This window comes from Paroedura picta, chromosome 7, assembly GCF_049243985.1.
Source record: "Paroedura picta isolate Pp20150507F chromosome 7, Ppicta_v3.0, whole genome shotgun sequence".
In the NCBI taxonomy this organism is placed as follows: Eukaryota; Metazoa; Chordata; class Lepidosauria; order Squamata; family Gekkonidae; genus Paroedura; species Paroedura picta.
Genome location: NC_135375.1, coordinates 50,156,501 through 50,175,706, shown reverse-complemented (window position 1 = coordinate 50,175,706; position 19,206 = coordinate 50,156,501). Strand labels below are relative to the sequence as shown.

The following is a 19,206-nucleotide window of genomic DNA, read 5'->3' as shown; positions in this document are numbered from 1 at the left end:
ACCCTGGGACAATAAGTGTACCTATACACACACTGTAGATCATAATAATTGCATAGTTGTTTGTATTATGCATTTGGTTTACCTGCATCCTGTTCGTTGGAGGCTGCAGATGTACTGAGATCATAAGACAGAAAATTTAGAAAAAGAACTGAAAGGGCAGTGAATTGAAAGCAGACTCATCCGACCTCCTTACATACTCCTCCTTGTATTTTAACTAACAATATGAAACAAAATAATCAGTGCACTAACTAAAAATTGGCAGAAGACCGCATATTACAGGTTACTTCAATAATCAGTGTACATTGCACAGTCTTGGTTGTCTGTTTAATTTTATTAATTCAGATGGCTTTATTATGCAATAGGATTTAATTCATAGTTGAGCCTAAACATTTCAGCAACTGTTGAACAAAATTACGAAGGAGATGAACCTTAATTACTTTTTCATCAAAGCGATAATCAGAGAAGGCAAACAATCTGCAGGAAAATGGATGTAACACTTGTTTTATTTGTTCATAAAACTTGGCAAGCATTGTGTTGCAGGTGTGACAACAGTACTGCATGAGATAATGAGGCTATGTTGATGGAGATCTTGATGGAATTGGTTTTCTGTGTCTCTTCCCCCCCCCCCCACATTACAGAAGCTTTGGACATCCTCTTAATTTCCTTGGACCATGCACCTGTTTCTCCAGAGCACATCTCAGCTTTATTTTTTGTTGCGGAATCCATTTTGTATAGGATCTGTTATGATGCAGTTGAAAAACCATTTCTACTTTCCTGTGAAATCAAGTTGGCCAAGGTATGTCATACATTTTATAGTAACTGGCCATGTCCTGATATCCTGGTGGGGCCTGGATCTCTCCCAGAATTACAATCAATCTCTAGATGACAGTACCCCTGGAGAAAATGGCTACTTACAAGGCAGGCTTTATGACATTGTGTCTCAGGCCTCTCCCCTTCCTAAGCTCTGCCCACTTCAGGCTCCATCCCCAAAAAGCTTCCATGGCAGAATGGAGATTTAATCCTATGCCTACAAAATGGTAGCTGTACAGTATACCACACTTAATTTTTCTGAATGTGGGTATTCTGTTGCTGTAGTTTTTATCTGTTTGTTGTAAATTGCTGGTCAAAGGACTGTAAATAAATGAATTGAAATTGCTGTAATTTCTAATTGTTTTGGATTTTTTGTTATTTTAGGACTGCACACTGCCTTGAGTTGTAGCAGAAAAACAGTTAAGAACTCTTAAAATCAGTGAACTAAAATATTTCATTTATCAAACCATGATTGGTTGTGGCTGTTTTGTAACATTGCAAAAAGAGCAGATTGACCCTTTTTGACTAATTATGCACGGGCTGGAATGCCTGTGATGGTGGTGACAGGGCTTCAGGGAAAATCCCCGATTATGCATGATGTCGCTGCCATCCGAGGCCTGGCCTGACTCAGGCCCTAAGAAGACCCACGTTAAGAAAACATGGATTCGTCTGTGGGCCAGGAGCCACTGCGGACACAGGCAAGGGCTTGGTCAGGCTAGCCCTGTGCATAATCGGAGGAGCCAGGCTTTCGTCCTGGCTCCTCCCCCAACCTATAGTATCCCTGCAGGGTTGCCTCTCGCCCCTGCCAGCTCCATCATGCAGTGGAGGCCCCAGGCCCTTGATCCCCCCCCCACCACCACTGCTGCAGCGGAGTGCTCCCGGCGCTTCCATCCCTGCTTGAGAGCCAGTTTGGTGTAGTGGTTAGGAGTGCAGACTTCTAATCTGGCATGCCGGGTTTGATTCTGCACTCCCCCACATGCAGCCAGCTGGGTGACCTTGGGCTTGCCACGGCATTGATAAAGCTGTTCTGACTGAGCAGTGATATCAGGGCTCTCTCAGCCTCACCCACCTCACAGGGTGTCTGTTGTGGGGAGAGGAAAGAGAAGGCGACTGTAAGCCGCTTTGAGACTCCTTTGGGTAGAGAAAAGTGGCATATAAGAACCAACTTTTCCTCTGCTGCTGCTGCTGCTTCTGCTGCACTGTATGCGTGGGGCCATTGCGTCAGCATAAGCAGTGTGCACCGGGGGAGCCCCTCCCCCATGCATACATGGGGAATGGCAGGGATTTTTGCCCCACTGCAACAGAACGGTGGCAGCCTAGTGTAGCTGCCGCCGTGCATAATGGATCTTTCAGAGTATCCACTATGCAGAATGCAATTACTTGGTGCCATGTTTAGAAGCGCAGACTTCTAATCTGGCAAGCCATTTTGATTGCCCGCTCCCCCACACGCAGCTAGCTTGGTGACTTTGGGCTTGTCATAGCACTGATAAAACTTCTCACTGAGCAGTAATATCAGGGCTCTCTCAGCCTTACTTACCTCACAGGATGTCTGCTGTGGGGAAAGGAAAGGCAATTGTAAGCTGATTTGAGACTCCTTCGAGTAGTGAAAAGTGGCATATAAAAACTAACTTTTCTTCTTCTTTAAGATCTAGCTATAAGCAGATGCTAACTCTGAACCCTGCCTCCTAATCATGGATGGTGGAAATCTATAGTGAAGGGTACAGTTTCTGCTCCTGGGGAGGAAAGCTATGGCAAATCTAGAGAGCATCCTAAAATGCAGAGACATCACCCTGCCAACAAAAGTGCATCTAGTCAAGGCTATGGTCTTCCCAGTTGCAATGTATGGCTGTGAAAGGAAGGCTGAGGGTCAAAGAATTGAGGCTTTTGAACTCTGGTGCTGGAGAAGACTCCTGCGAGTCCCTTGGACTGCAAGGCGAACAAACTGGTCAGTCCTAGAGGAGATCAGCCCTGACTGCTCCTTAGAAGGCCAGATCCTGAAGATGAAACTCAAATACTTTGGCCACTTCATGAGAAGGAAGGACTCCCTGGAGAAGAGCCTAATGCTGGGAGCGACTGAGGGCAAAAGAAGAATGGGATGACAGAGTGGCTGGATGGAGTCACTGAAGCAGTCGGTGTGAGCTTAAATGGACTCTGGGGAATGGGACAGAAGGGCCTGGAGGATCATTGTCCATGGGGTCTTGATGGGTCAGACACGACTTCACACCTAACAACAACAACAGTTTCTGCTGTCTAGCTTCTCAATTGCACCAATATGTTCAAGTAAAAGGAGCATAATGATTCTATTTTATGCCATCATCTTCTTTATAACTTGTTTTATCTCAGATCTTTATCTTTCCAAATTCATAACCAAATGGAATAGTGCATATCTGTTTTGTGAAATACAGATTCCTCTTTAATGAGATGCTCTAAAGCACATATGAACAGTATTTTTTGTTCTAATTGCATATGACTAGTTTGAATTTTTAAATAATTTCATGATCATCTTGCATAATATGGTTTCCCCTGTTTAAATTATGTGACCTCTTTATTCTCCCATATGCATTATCATTAACGTAGAGTTATTATGTTGGGTCACATAATCTTAAAGTAGCAGCAAGGGATTTATGCATTTGAGAGAGAGGATGAAATTGAAGCCATGTAAATGAGAGTGTCCAAAAGAGCACATTTATTTCTGAATCCTACAGGATAATTGAAGAAACGAGCAGCACATCATTGCTGAATTGTTTCAGCTTGGAGTTCAGTCATATACCATTTTGTATGGGTCATAGAGTTTTTTCAAACAACACTTCTTGAGCTTGACTGCAGTTATTTCCCTGCTCAAACTCTGGGAGAGTGTTGCAATGGTGGGATCTGCCAATCAGCAATTCTAGAAACATTTATTTGTTTGTTTGTTTATTTATTTATTTATTTCACGCCCTCGCCGGAGGCTCCCATCCTAATATAGTCCTAGCCAATAAGCATTTTACTTATGGTTTGTGGACTTGATTTATGGGCACACTCACTCACTTTGTCATTACCAGAAAAAAAAGGAAGCATGTGCATTCCATCTTCTCCAGTGGTTCATATGGTGCTATAGTCTAGTGCCGTGCATGTGGGATTTTGGCCGCGCATGCGCAATGCATGTGCGCAGCCCTTCTTCCCTCTCCCCCCTCCCACAATAAGAAGCTTGCCGGGCCGCAAGCTTGCAGTCTGGGAAGTTTTTTACTGCGGGGGTGGGGAGAGGGAGCCGCGGCCCGGGGACCACTACTATAGAAGATAGTACAAAGAATAATAGATCAGGGAGTGAACATAGCCTTGATTACCCTTTATTGTCCTGACCTAGGAGGACTCAGTTTCAGGATCTGTTCAGATGATCCTGCCTTCTTCTCCCCCATGGCTAATTCTATTTCTTCCATATTTCTTGTTCCAAGATCCTGTGGTTATGATATCACTAAGCCTTTGTTACCGAGTTTGGAAATTGGCTGAGCGTTCAAGAACTTTTCAACAGTCATTGAATTGTGTGTGTTTCAAGTTACTTTATCTTGGACAGTTAGATGAAACAGTCATAGAAGAAGGTTGATTGATTACTGTTCAATAGAAGCTAAAGGTTGAGATTGGTCTTCTTATCTTGCTTTACTAAATGTATCTCATATGCACCTGCTGGATAGTTTATTTAGCACTTATATTGCTTATATCATATCTAGTTATCTAGATTAGTGGTCCCCAACCTTTTTCAGGCTGGGGACCGGTGGCAGCAGGGAGGGCGATTGCCCGGCCGCGCATGCGCCATGTGCGGCCGAAAACACGTATGCCTGAAAGTGTCGCGCATGCGCGTTTTCGGCCACGCATGGCACATGCGTGCATGCACGGCCCTGCTTCCCTCTCCCCCCTCCCACAGTAAGAAGCTTGCCGGGCCATAAGCTTGCGACCTGGGAAGTTTCTTACTGTGGGAGGGGCAGGGAGAGGGAGCCACGGCCCGGCACCAGGCCACAGCCTGGTGGTCCAGATATTACATGATTATGGTAGACAAAATTTAGAGAAAGGTAAGACTGATGATTTTCTATAAATATATAGACCTGTGACAAGTAAATCAGATTTCTCTGGAGGGAAATCTCAGAAGAAGAACTGAGATTTCTTGGTGCGTAATCTGGACCTTTTAATAATCCCTAAATGCAGCTAAAACTTGATTTACTTTTCAAACTGTTACTTGCTAAAAACAATGCTAAGTACTTGGATAATTTTAGCATTTATTTCCTCAGAAATAGTAGGCTTAACTGTTTAAGCTTTTGTTTTGTTCTTGTCAATGCAAATGACTTATCTGATAAGCATTTCTACAGGTGTCTTCTGATTTTCTGGCTATGTTTCAAAGAATTATTAGAATTTAAAATTGTTAATCACCCTTTAATAAATTAAATTGAGAACTCTCTTGTTCAACTCCCCTCCCCACCAACACTGAAGTTTTAAATGTGTTTAGTTCAGGTCCTCTAATTGGACATGAGAAACATTCTTTCACTACAATCCCATATACCATCTTGATCAAAAACTTTTGAAATGAACTGAGGGGGGGATTATTTTGGGAGTTTGATGGATCTGTTTTGTATCTTGATAATATCCTGTAAAACTTCCATTTATCTTATAGAAGCCCAAGTAGGCATTTAGGGATTGATGTTTGGAGATCTATAAATCCATTTGAGTTAAATTACATCCTTATTTTCCTATGAAGTTGCCTTAAGGGTTGAGTTTAGACATCCTTATATGGCAAACAGTGGCCATTTCAACTGTGAAAGGGGTTAATCAAAGGGGTTAATCAAGGTCACCGTAGAGATATACCAGAAGGTCTCATCACTCATTCTCTCAAGAGAAAACAACTTCTGCTGTCAGTCTTGCTGTTTCTTCAATGGAAGCAATTTGTGAGGCATTGATATGAAAATTTGTCCATACCCATCACTGCTGTATAGCCAAATAGAATCTTTTGAATGATCCTTTTTTGTAGAATGATCGCCCAACAACTGGTAACCTATCTATAGTCTGGTGGTTCTACAGTAGTGGTGATAGCTTTTATGCATTCCAACAAGTCCGGACTGTAACACCCTAGGTATTACTGAAGGATGGAAAATTTTATTCCCTTACCATGGATTTCTATTCTCAGCAGTTCCGGGGTGCTATAGTTTCTTCCTTTCAGATTACTACTTATTGGAGATACTGGAATAGTTGAATGAAATAGTTCTCTGGATGGCTTCTTTTGCGGAGAACCTACATGGTTACTGCATCTCTAGACAGTTTGAATTTGATGGGATGTCCTTTTATTGTTGTGTGTATTTTTTGCTTTATATATAACCCAGGTGAATGCGCAATATTGGGATTTGTTAGGGGCTTCAAAACCCCCTCCTTCTGAAATCAGGAAAATCTCACAACTCTCTCTTTGTCCAGGGTTGAGCCTGCACAGGGCTTTTTATTCACTTCCAGCCCATCTACACTGAATTCAATTTCCATTTTGAGCTCTTTAAATTTTCCGTCTGCGACATGCATGATTGATCCTACCTTTCCCCTGCAATATCCAGGAGTGGATATAAGCCTCAATATTTGAAAAACCGCCATCTGTAAGATTTTTCCTTTTTGTCAATACAAAAGAAATTCTGTCTAAACATCTGGAAGAAGTTCCTGACATTTAGAGCGGTTTCTTAGTGGAACAGGCTTCCTCAGGAGGTGGTGGATTCTTCATCTTTGGAAAATCCAATGGAGAGGCTGATTCTGTTAAGGTTCAAGGGGGTGGCAGGTTAGAGTGGATGAGTGATAGGGTTGTGAGTGTCCTGCATAGTGCAGGGGGTTGGACTAGATGACTCAGGGGGTCCCTTCCTACTCTATGATTCTACAAATTAACTTCCTGTTCCAAAGCAGTCTTTCCTGATTGGCCAGGGCATCAGTTCAAAGACTTCCTGGTTCCTGGTTGCAAGTCTTCCCTCTCTGTTTTAAAGGGACTGCACTCCATAAGCCCATACTTCTCTCAGCAGAGATTTGCCTCGTTCTCTGAGAGGCTGCTGCTGGCTCAGGAGTCAAAAGAGAGGAATAAAGCTGGACTTCACCCGACCCTCCCCCCCCTCACCAGTTCAGGAAAGGTAGTTCAGCTTTGTGACCAGTGCTCCCCTCCCCACTCTGAGCTTCCCCAATCAAGTCAAGAAGGCTTTCTTTTTCAATGGGGGGCGGGGAGAGAAAGACCTGGTGAAGGCCAGGCATGCTTCTCTGGGGCTGGGAATGACCAACAAGTTGGTGCTTCCAAAGCGTAAGACTGTGGGGGGCATAGGGCGACAGGTGGTCTTTCAGGTATGTGGGTCTCAGACTGCAAAGGGCCTTAAAGGTCAAAGCCAAAACCTTGTACCAGATCTGGACAGCAACTAACAACCAATGCAGCTGCCTCAGAACAGGCTGGATACAGGCCCTCCAGGATGTTCCTGTGAGGACCCTAGCAGCTGCAATTTCTGGATCAGGGACAAGGGCAGGCCCGCCTAGAGCAAGTTACCTCTCTTTAGCTTTGAAAATAAGTTGACAAAATGATTGTTTTCAAATTTTTCTATCCCACTTACCCACACATTTGCTAAATCATTTGTTGTCCAAAAAACTCAAAACACAACCCAACTGTCTTTATAAAGCATCTATACCTAGCATTGCCAGTCCTTCCTGGCAACTGTGGGGGAATGAGGGAGAAGCTGATTGGTGGCAGGGGCGGGGCCTAGAAGCAGGAAAGCTACCACGTCCTGGCAAGGGGGGGCAGCTGGCAACCCTATTTCTACCGAGTCCCCTGAAAGCAAATTAATGAACTTGCTTCATCATGAAGAGAAATTGCCTTTTCTGTCTTGAAATGTTTTTCATATATTTTCTTAAATTCTTAAAATGGGGGTCATCTTTTAATTGTTTGTGTGTATTTTTAAAATATCTTGTATGATATCTCATGCAGTACTCAAACATATTTCCAAGAAAAACAGAAGTAAACTGCTTCTCTGCTTCTCTGTTCCAGGGAGCCCAATTATTTTGACATCTTAAGTTCTAATGCATTTTCCAAGACTTCTGCTGTCTTGTTTAGTGCTTTATTTTCTTGAATAATGGTTGTATCGAGACTATTAACTTTCTCAGGCATTATTGGATTCCCCCTCTCTTGTCAACTGGTATGTTAATTAACAAAAACTGTTTCACTGTGCAGAAGATTAAAAAAAAATCAATTTGAAATCACCAGGTGCGTCATAAGCATTATTAAAACAAGCCCATATTTCAGATGAGCTCTATATGATGATTTGTCATCTGTGCTTCAACATTCCCATTTCATTGTATCTCAGGAACTGTGCCTGCACATGAAATCTTATACCTTGAATAAAACTTTGTAGGTCCTAAAGGTGCCACTGGATCAAAACTTTATTCTGCTGCTTCAACCCAACATGGCCACACACTTGAATCTGTTTGCATGAAGCAGTACAGTTTGCTGGCCACTTATTTGATTTTCTTATGGCCATTTTGTATAGGAAGGCCAAAACCCCTTGCTTTCCCATCCCCTGAATTAGATCCCTTTGCATCTTTTGAGGAATGCTGGAAGTTTCAAAGCAGGCTACAAAGCACTTTGGCTACAAGGAACAAATGTCTTATTTTCTGGGCCATTCCGCATTCGTTCAGAATTGCACAATGGTTGCAAATTGAAATTGCTACTGATTTGCTGTTATGCACAATATCGTTGACAATCTGCAACACTCCTGAAACCGATCCGCAAAAGCGCTTTGTTGTAGCGCTTTCAGGGAAATCCCAAAAAGTGGATTCACCCTCTGGAAAGCGCTACACTCTTGCAACCAATCTGCAACACTAGCGGGAAAGTTCTGTGCGTTACCATTGTTGCGGTTTCTGCAAAGTCCCTCCCCCTGGCTCTCTCCTCTGATCTTCCGGCAAAGCGATCGCCATTTTTTTTTCTCGGAGCGAGCGGAGATCAACGCACCGGCGAGCCTTCGTTTACCCAGCGAGGCTTCCCCGGCTGCAGTCGCTCCCCAGAACTGTTTAAAGTCACCAAGCACCAAGCAACACACAGCCCCGTTTGCTGGTTTATATTCCCTTTATTTTTCACTCTATTTTCGGCCGAAAATCACGCCCGTGCGGGGGGGGGGCATTTTTTTCACTCGTGGGGAGCGTGGCAACGATGAAACGGCAGCTCAAACACCACCTGCTAGCTAGATGGGTCTCTCCGTTGCAATGAATCAACGCAGATTCGTTGCAACATGTTTTTTTTTTTAACCTTCCTTAAAGGGAAAGGGGCTTTTTGGGAGCATGATAATGGCCGCCCATTGGCTGCTCGTTTGATTGTCGGCCAGGGGCGGGACAAAGCTCAGCAATATCGCTTCCTGGCTAGCGATCTTTGCCGAGACCGGAAACCTGTGGGAAACTATAGAAACGCAACTGGATTCCACTACAAAGGCAGGTATGCATAACGAAGAATTCCACTATTTAAAATGGTTTTTTTTCGTTTCTCAACCAATTTGCTACATAGATCCTGGTGTGGAATGGCAATCTCTATTACTTTGGCAGCTTGTGTGCAGGAGGAAGAGTTGGCCTGCTAATTGCGGGGCTGTAGTGGCATCACTGCAGATAGCTGGATGCTATGGCAGCTTTAAATTAACGGAGATCAGGTGACATGAAAAGCCAGTAAAGGTCCATCAGATCCTCTAGGGTGCTGATTCTGACCTCTGGGACCAATGTCTGAGCAGGTTGTTTATTGAAGTGTAGGCCTAGCTACTCACTAATTAACCTCCTACTTGAGTTCTCACTAATCAACCTACATGCCCTTTTCTATTTGCTGATTCATCTCCCCGCCTTCAGATTACCAGCTTTGACAGCTTTTTTATTGCCATGTTTTATCAAGCACATTTTGATAATTGTTTTCCCCTTAATGCCCTACGCCCCCCACGGGGCCTTACGCTCTGTGGGGGCTAACCTATTGGTCATTCCTGGTCCCAAGAAAGCTTGCCTGGCCTTGACCAGGGCCAGGGCCTTTACGGTCCTGGCCCCAACCTGGTGGAATGAGCTCCCGGAAGAGCTGTGGGCCCTGCGGGAATTGTCATCATTCTGCAGGGCCTGCAAGACGGAGCTCTTCCGCCAGGCTTTCAGTTGTGGCCAGGCAGCAAGAAGATCTAGCCCCCTTCACAAATGTGACGGTTGCGTCTGTCATCTGCCCCCTCCCTTTCCCTTCTTAGTGGGTGTGGAATTGGGTTAGCTATATTGAATTTTGCCACCATTCTTGTATTAACTTTTGTATTAATTGTATTATGTTTTATTGTGCTTTTATTGTTTTAGGGGATTGGTTTTTATGTGACCCACTTCGAGCCTCCGGGGGGAGGCGGGATATTAATTAAATAAATTAAATAATAATAATAACAACAACAACAACCTACGCACAAGACTTGCCTTTTTCACATACGCTAATGAACATAGTGTAAATATTCATCCTATGCACAAATTTATTCTTCTTTGACAATGGCAACCAGTGAATTTGTAACACATTAGAATAAAGGAAGGCTAAAGTAGAGGAAGGCTGCAGGGAGGAAAGTCCAAAGGACTTAACAGGAATATTGGATTCTTATCACACTACATATGCTAACCTCATTCAGTCTTTACATCTGTATTCTCCCCAGTCTCCCAGAAGGACTATACATCCTCTTTATTTTACTTCTTATTTGGGATAGGAGATTACAATAGTAAATTATAATGTAATGAATATAGTAGATGTAATTTGGAATGGTAGATTGGAATGTATTTCTCTGATCTGGGGATGCTTTAGGTTGATCCTGCATTGAGCACTGAGTTAGACTAAATGGTCCCTTATAACTCTAGGGGCCATTCCGCATGACTTAAATGTAGCAGAAGTCTTACCTTTGGTAAAAGCTACTGATTCAACGTTCCACATGACGTTGCACACAATCTGCAACGCTCCTGCAACACTCCCGCAAAAAGCGCTTCGTTGTAGTGCTTTTCGGGAAATCGGGAAACGTGGATTCCCCCTGAAAAAAATTGCTACACTTTTGAGCACAAGCTTCAACACATCAGCGAAAGACATGTGTGTTCTCAATGTAGTGGTAGAAAGAATGTCCCTCCCCCGCTCTCGCCTCCGAACTTCCGGAGAAGCGATTGCCATTTTTTCCCCCTTAGACTGGCGAAAACAATGAACCAGCGAGGCTTCTCAGAGGCTTCTCCGGCTAAAGTCCCTCTACAGAAGTGAAGCGAACTTCCGGAGAAGTGATCGCCCGAGAGCCAGCGCTTATACCTCAGCAGCAGAAAGACCCGAGGTCAGAATGGCTCTGGTTGAGCTCGTGTGGAGCGGCGCTGCCCGGCAGGTGAGGCGACAGGCGAGAAGGATTGTCGGGGTGAGCCCTAGAGCGGGGCTGGGCAGCGGTGGTGGCGGCGGTGGGGGGTCCCTGAAGACAGCAGCAACTCCCGAGGAAGAAGATGGGTGCCCCACCCCCTTCACAGCCCCCCCAACTACTGGAGTGTCAATTGCTGATCTGTTTCATTTGTAAAACAAATGCTATTCTCCCGCGAGCCCTGGGAGAAAGCCCATGATGAATGGCTGCTCGCTGCTGCTTGATGGCTCCAACTACGGAACAGGTGCGGGCATTTGGTAAGCAAATCTCCTGCCTTAATGTAACCGACCAAGGAGGGCTAACGCAGCTGCAAAAGCGCCCTTCCACCAAATACCAGGAAAGCAGCACGACTCTCGGACAGGTCTCGGAGGAGAATAAGAGCCCTGCAACAAGTCCAGAAACCTCCCCCCCTCGCTTTTCAGCATGCCAGCAGCCCACTGTTTGCAAAGGGATCTTTCCCAGTGAGCGTGCTTGTTGTTACTCTTGCCATTTTTTCCCCTTAGACCGGCGAATGCAACAAACGAGCGAGGTTAAAGTCCCTTCACAGTAAAACAAAGCTCCCTACTGCAAGTGTCTTTAAAGTTCCCAAGCACAATACAGCCCCCTGTTCAAAACTGCCTGTAATTTCACCCACAAATCGCACCCTTGGGGGGGGATTTTTTTTTTTTTACTTGAGCGTGTAAACGATTAAGTGCCAGCTCCTACACCAGCAGAAAAGGTCTTTCTGAAACAATGATTGAACATAGATTCATTGCAACGGGTGTGTTTGCATTTTTAAAAAACAGTTCTTAAAGGGAAAGGGGCTTTTTGGGAGCATGGACACAACAGTCCATTGGTATTCCATTTGATTGATGCCCAGGGGCGGGAATAAGCACAGAAAAATCTCGCTTCCTTTGTTGTGATTCCAGCGAGACCGGAAACCTGTGGAGAATGAATACAACGCTATTGGGACTAAATTTAAAGGTATGCACAGTGACAAAATTCCACTGTTTAATATAGCATTTCTGCATTCTGAAAACATTTGGCAACAAACAAACATTTGATCCTTGTGCGGAAAGCCCCTTTGATTCTATTCTATATGCTGCACAGACAATTGAGCCTCAAAGAAGTGGATGCTGTAAGGTTGCTTCTACATTTGAGAGAAGACAGATACAGCATAATGACAGGGTGTCCGTTAATTATTCTCAAAATTCCAAAATTAATAAGGGTATAGCTGCCTATCAACCTCTGATTTTAGTATATGTATTTCCTTCACTATGGGCCATTCTGCACAATGACCAATGTTGCTAAATGTTTGCAGTATGCAGAAACGTTATATTTAATAGTGGAATTTCGTCATTCTGCATACCTTCAATTCTAGTGGAATATTGAAGTCCCAGTAGCGGTCTCTTCATTCCCCACAGGTTTGCGGTCTCACCGGAATCGCAACAAAGGGGCAATATTTTTCCGCGCTTCTTCCGGCCCCTGGCCGTCAATCAAACAGAACAGCCAATGAACTGTTGTGTTCGTGCTCCCGAAAAGCCCTTTTCTCTTTAAAAACTGTTTTTTAAAAACCCGAAAACACCAGTAGCAATGAGTATTTGTTCATTCATTGTCTCAAGACCTTTTTTGCTGGTGTAGAAGCTGGCGTTTAATCGTTTACATGCTCCTCAAGTAAAAAAAAAATAATCCCCCCCTGATGGGCGTAATTTCCGGCCAAAATTATGGGCAGTGTCAAACGGGGCTGTATTGGGCTCGGGAACTTTAAATACAGTTGCAGAAGGGAGCTTTGTTTTACTGTTAACCACTTCTGAATTGCTTGTGGAGGGACTTCAGCTGGAGAAGCCTTGATTATTCGTTGCTTTCGCCGGTTTAAGGGGGGAAAATGGCGATCACGTCTCCAGAAGCTCAGGGGCGAGAGCTAGGGAGGGACATTCTTTCTACTGCTATTTTGAGAACACACATGTCTTTCACTGATGTGTTGCAGCTTGTGCTCAAAAGTGTCGTGTTTTTTTAAAGGGGGAATTCACTTTTCTGGATTTCCCCCTAAGCGCTATAAAATTCTGATTGTTGCTGGAATTTGGCGGGAGTTTTGCAGTTTGTTTATGATGTCATGCAGAATGTTAAATTAATAGTGTTTGCAGAAAGTAAGACTTTGGCTAAGTTGTGTGGAATGGTCCTATGTTTTCCCCTGGAATTAGAATCATAGAATCATAAAATCCACACACGCCATCTAGTCCAACCCCCTGCTCAACACAGGATCAGCCCAAACCATCCTAAAGCATCCAAGAAAAGTGTGTATCTAACCTTTCTTTGAAGACTGCCAGTGAGGGGGAGCTCACCACCTCCTTAGGCAGCCTATTCCACTACTGAACTACTCTGACTGTGAAATTTTTTTTCCTGATATCTAGCCTATATCGTTGTACTTGTAGTTTAAACCCATTACTGCACGTCCTTTCCTCTGCAGCCAACGGAAACAGCATCCTGCCCTCTATGTGACAACCTTTCAAATACTTAAGGAAGGCTATCATGTCCCCTCTCAACTTCCTTTTCTCCAGGCTGAACATTCCCAAGTCACTCAACCTATCTTCATAGGGCTTGGTCCCTTGGCCCCAGATCATCTTCGTCGCTCTCCTCTTTACCCTTTCAATTTTATCTACGTTCTTCTTGAAGTGAGGCCTCCAGAACTGCACACAGTACTCCAGGTGTGGTCTGACCAGTGCCGTATACAATGGGACTATGACATCTTGTGATTTTGATGTGATGCCCCTGTTGATACAGCCCAAAATGGCATTCGCCTTTTTTACCGCTGCATCGCACTGCTTGCTCATGTTTAGCTTACAATCCACAAGTACCCCAAGGTCTCATTCACACACAGTGTTACCTAGAAGTGTATCCCCCATGCAGTAGGCGTGCTTTTCATTTTTCTGACCCAGATGTAGAACTTTACATTTATCTTTATTAAATTGCATCTTGTTCTCATTTGCCCATTTTTCCATTGTGTTCAGATCTCGTTGAACTCTGTCTCTATCTTCCGGAGTATTTGCCAGTCCTCCCAATTTGGTGTCATCTGCAAAATTAATGAGTAGTCCCTCCACCCCCTCATCTAGATCATTAAAAAATATGTACCAGACCGAACACCGAGCCCTGAGGTCACCGAGCCTGAGGTACCCCGCTACTCACCTCTCTCCAGTCTGATGAAACAACATTGACAACAACTCTTTGAGTGTGGTTCTCTAACCAATTCCCTATCCACCTAACTATCTGAAAATCCAGATTGCAGTCCTTCATTTATCCATCAGAACATCATGAGGAACCTTATCAAAAGCCTTACGAAAATCCAAGTAAACAACATCAACCGAATTTCCACGATCTAGCAGACCTGTTACTTGGTCAAAGAAGTAAACCAGGGCAGAGTCTGCACTTACTTTCTTTATTCCATTGTCAATCCTGTTGAATTCAGATTGCTTTGAACTCGGGTCTTCCTCTCCCCCCCTCCCCATTGAAACAGGAATGTCTTCTGCACGTGGTTAGGATAGTTCAGAAGGGGGGGGGAGCCAAGCCTCTTTCTTTTCTTGAAGGGGGGGGGAGGGGAGAGGAGCCAAGCAGGGAGCCTCTTTCTTTTCTTGGAGGGGGGGGGGAGAATATCGAAAAAGGCAGAGGAGGGAGAAAAAATCCAGGACAGAAGTTGAGAGAAATTAGGGGTTTCTCCTTTAAGGCAAGTGTGTCACATGACCAGGTTCTCTATCAGAGGTTCTCTACCACGGAGCTTTCTTTCCCATTGGATATTGAGGATTAAAAGCACTCAAAGATATCACACAATAAAGGTAGGGTCACTCCGGATCAATCCTTCTTGCTGCAGAAGGAAAATTTAAATCGCCCAAAATCCAAATGGAAATCGCATGCTGTGTAGAGGGCAGGGATTGAATCGATCTGGGGGTGAAATAAAAGCTCCGTGCAGTTTACACTCAGGTTGGCCTGACAGGACCTGTTGGAGACAAATCCATGCTGACTTCCCTGGATCACCAAACTGCTCTCCATATCTTTGCAGATCGCTCCCTTTAATATCTGCTCCATTATCTTCCCCACAACAGACGTCAGACTCACTGCTCTGTAGTTTCCCGGGTCATCCTTCCTCCCTTTTTTGAAGATTGGAATTAAACCCAAACAAATGATAACCATATAAACTAAGGTTGTTATTCCTGTTTGGTCCTTGATTCTGCTAAGCATCTTTATTATGTTACATGCTAATTTACTGCTCACCCACCACTTCTATGTATGGACTGGTAACTTCCATTTTAATGTCTTTGAAGATGTCTTCATGCCCAAGAAAGTTTATAGTTTGAATAAAACTTTGTTGGGCCTGAAGGTGCCATTGGACTTGAACTTTGTTCTGCTACTTCAGACCAATGCAGTTACCTTCCTGACTCTGTCCAAAGAGCTTCAGTCTAATCTAAAGCCTTTTGAGGGTTGAATTGCATCACATATATGCTATCTGTTTTTGATATGTTATAAATTTGAGGGGGCTGGCAAACACACAAGATGTGTGGAGAATCAAAAGTTTGAATTAGTAGGAGTGGTACTTATACAAAGTAGTTGATCAAATTCCACCAGCATGTGATACTGAGGGAGTTAGATTACCAAATCATGGATTTGGGTGGGACCAATAAAAAGGTGCTGAATAGAAACACAATTCCTTTAAGTAGTACTACCAGCTAAGAAGTTTTGTAAAATGCTTAGAAATTGGCCCTAGTTGAATTGTAAAGATACAATACCAATTAATACTTTTGTGTTTCTTTTGACAGATTGGTTGGTTGGTTTTTTTAAGACTTCTGCTCTTACATCTTTCGGATTACTTGGAAGGTTGTGAAGAACATAAATCTAGGCTTCATATTAACTTAAAAGGTAGATGCTGATCTCTCTTCTCTCATTCCATGTACAGAATATAAGATCTCTCTCTCCCTTTCTGACGTGCAACAGTCGTAGCACACTGTTGGAATCTAAAATAGACTACCCCCTTATTTTATTGCTTCATTCTAGCAATATCACCCAAAACATTGTAACAGAAGAGAAGGGCTGAATCAGATGTAGCTACTCCAGCATTCCTTTTAACTGTTAAAAACACTGTACACTTCAAAAGGAGAAATGGCTTCAAAGGCAACAACTGCCCTCATTCAACTCAAGCCATGATTTACCTCAACCCAGGATTACTTACTTATTTTAAGTTAATCTGTGCCTTTGTTTTTCTCATCAATTTTACTCCTGAAATAATTGCAACATATTACACAAGTAGCTTGTGTAGAATCCTAAGCTTGTGGATAGACAAGGTTCCCCAGTACAAAGTAAGCAATTATTGTTGGATTCTATTAACTGGATCTTTCAGTCTTTTCAGGACAGGAGCCTTTTGTCAAGATTCTGTCCACTCAGTTAATCTTTTCTAATGAAAACCAGCGCAATTCATGTTCTATAGGCAGTGGGAGCAGTTGAATGAAATGGTCTAGGGCAGACTTTCTTAACCTTTTTACCATTGAGAAACTCCTGATATATTCTTCAGGCTTTGAGAAATGCCAGAAATTATGTCAGCAGGCCACACCTTCCTGCCACGACCCCAGAAGTCACATGTCACCAGAAGTGACATTACCCAGACACTCGCACTGGATGTGACATCACCAGGATACTCCTACAGGACAGGAAGTGATAGCACAGAAATATTTTCAGGTGATTTGTGAACATAAGCATACCTGTACTCTGGGCTGGCTACCAGTTTGCTGTTATTCACCAAAAGGAGCCTGCAGGTGGAGCCTGCAAAAACAGGGCTGGGGAAAGCCTATCTCCTTCACCCCCCCCCCCCATGCCAGAAAAAGGACCAGGGCAGGCCATCTCCTCCACACACCCCCAATGTCAGAAGCAGGACAAAGACAGGCCTATGCAGCTCTATTACTCCTGAACTCCAGAAGGGACAAAAAAATACTCCAGTTGGCTCCATGGCACGTTGCAGTGCCGCAGGGCCAAATGGGTCATTTTTTTTATTTGCATGAAGGTGGGATTGCATTGTAATGCAATCCCACCTTCATGCAAATAAAAAACTCTGCCTCCCCCCCCCCATGCGGGAGGAAGCTTCAGCCCCAGCTGCATTGTGGGGACGCAGTAATTCGGAGAAGAGGGTGTGCTTCGTGGATATAGGTTCCCTGTAGGGATACAGGAAGTGGCAGAGCATGCTGCTCTACCACAATGCAATGGTGGCAACCCAGAATGGTGCCACTGATACAGAATCAGTAACAGATTGCTACATGTGCCACAATGACCACAGGAGGGACTGTAAATGCTTGTCAAAACCAGAATCAATTGCCTCTCGTTCATAATACCTGTTTTTCTAATAAATTAACTCAATGTCAAACACCTTCCAAATGTACCTCAGGGTGCTTGACATTAATGTATTTTCTGTGCAATGACTCAGCAGGCTGTTTCTGTGGTGGGAGGACTACAGAGCTATTGCAGTCTTGCTACTGTTACTGGTTGTCATGGCCACAAATTCATACGCAGAATGAAGAACACCGAATCAAATGATTTGTTTAAAAAATTCTGATGTTTCACTGGAATCTCTTCATTACAAGATTCACCTACAGCAGCCAGATGCAGAAAATTGATCAATATCTGAAAGAAAAATGCTCCTATAATTTTCAACAACCCCCCCTTTAATGTTGTAATAATATTTTGAATTACATATTGGATATACTGCATGGACAAAATAGTCTGATTCTCAAAGTAGTTCACTGATAAAAAGTCATTCCCTTTTGTAACAGTAATTAGTTATTGTATGTTGTTCAGCCCTTGTGTGTATGTGTGCGCACAATGTATCATTTTAAAAGGCTTAGCACATTACAGCATTACAATACATATTATATTATTTAATACATACAAAGGTTCACTTGCCATGTATAAGGAAAAATCACATCAGGTATCAGTCTTATCTTCAGATATTATTAAATGTCCTGTTTTTTCTTTGCCAAGGTGTATATAGATTTTTACTTAGAAAAACTTATGTTCCTATTCTGAAAACTATGATCACAGATTGATTTTTTCCAGATTAACTGCAAATGTACACATACATCCAGTTAGTTATGGAAAGGATCTCTGGCTCATCATTAGACATCACCTTTCTAGACATCTACATTGAATTTAATTAGAAAAACAATAATCAACGAAAAATTCTCTTTAATGTGTAACTTATGTAAGATCTTACAATCAGATTGTATGTGTAGTTTTTGGTTATACCACAAGGGGTCACACAATATTTACGAATCTGGTTTGAAAAAGTTTTGTCAGAGCTTCCTCAGACAAGTAAAAATAAAGAGTCTTGAAGCACCTCTGGACTGGAAGGGTTCCACTTTGTCAGATTCATATAGCAAGTCCTCACTTGGCTGGTTGGTAGACATATATAGTTACTACTTCTAAGGAAACACCAAGCAGTAAAACTAGATGTCACATACTCAATGAAAAGCAAACAGGATGAATGATACTGGCTGATTTTTCTTTTGATACCACAGCATTAGCGGCTTGTGAGATCGCTTACCAGCTATACCCAAACATCAGTTTCACGGTGAATTTTATGCTGAAGGCTGGAGAAACTATCTGTGAAACAGCAGTGCTTTCTGATTCAACCTTTGCATCTGATGCAAATTTGGAAGATGTTCAGAAGGGGGAATTTCAGGACACAGTAGGTAACATATACTTGGCTGGAATCTAATGCATCAAGTAGCATTACCATGATTAAATCAGCGGGCTTGTTAATTTGGTGAAAAATTATTTAGAAGTTAAACTGCTCAGTTGCTTACAGTTTGGCAAAAAAAATGTGTTTTATACCGATTGCAATTTACACAGAGGCTCTTCAGATCATGTTCCTTTTATCTAGATTTGATCTACTCAATTCTCAAAACTGAATGCAAGGCAAAGGTGGAATCCAGTGCACCAGGAGTGTAATCCTAAACGAGTGTCCCCTTCTAAGCCTTTTGACTTTTAGTGGACTTGGGAA

General features: G+C 43.2%; 1 protein-coding gene across 6 annotated transcripts in view; it reads left to right on the top strand.

Moving 5' to 3' along the window:
* TMEM232 (transmembrane protein 232) overlaps positions 1-19,206 on the top strand; it is a 190,601-nt gene that overhangs the window by 37,614 nt on the left and 133,781 nt on the right. For 5 of the 6 annotated variants that reach the window (XM_077347756.1, XM_077347757.1, XM_077347758.1 and 2 more), the window contains 3 exons: positions 639-796; positions 15,980-16,079; positions 18,722-18,891. In XM_077347756.1, the coding sequence (XP_077203871.1) occupies positions 639-796; positions 15,980-16,079; positions 18,722-18,891 (428 nt within the window). The remainder of the gene's footprint in view (positions 1-638; positions 797-15,979; positions 16,080-18,721; positions 18,892-19,206) is intronic. The other variant, XM_077347759.1, reaches the window with a different exon arrangement.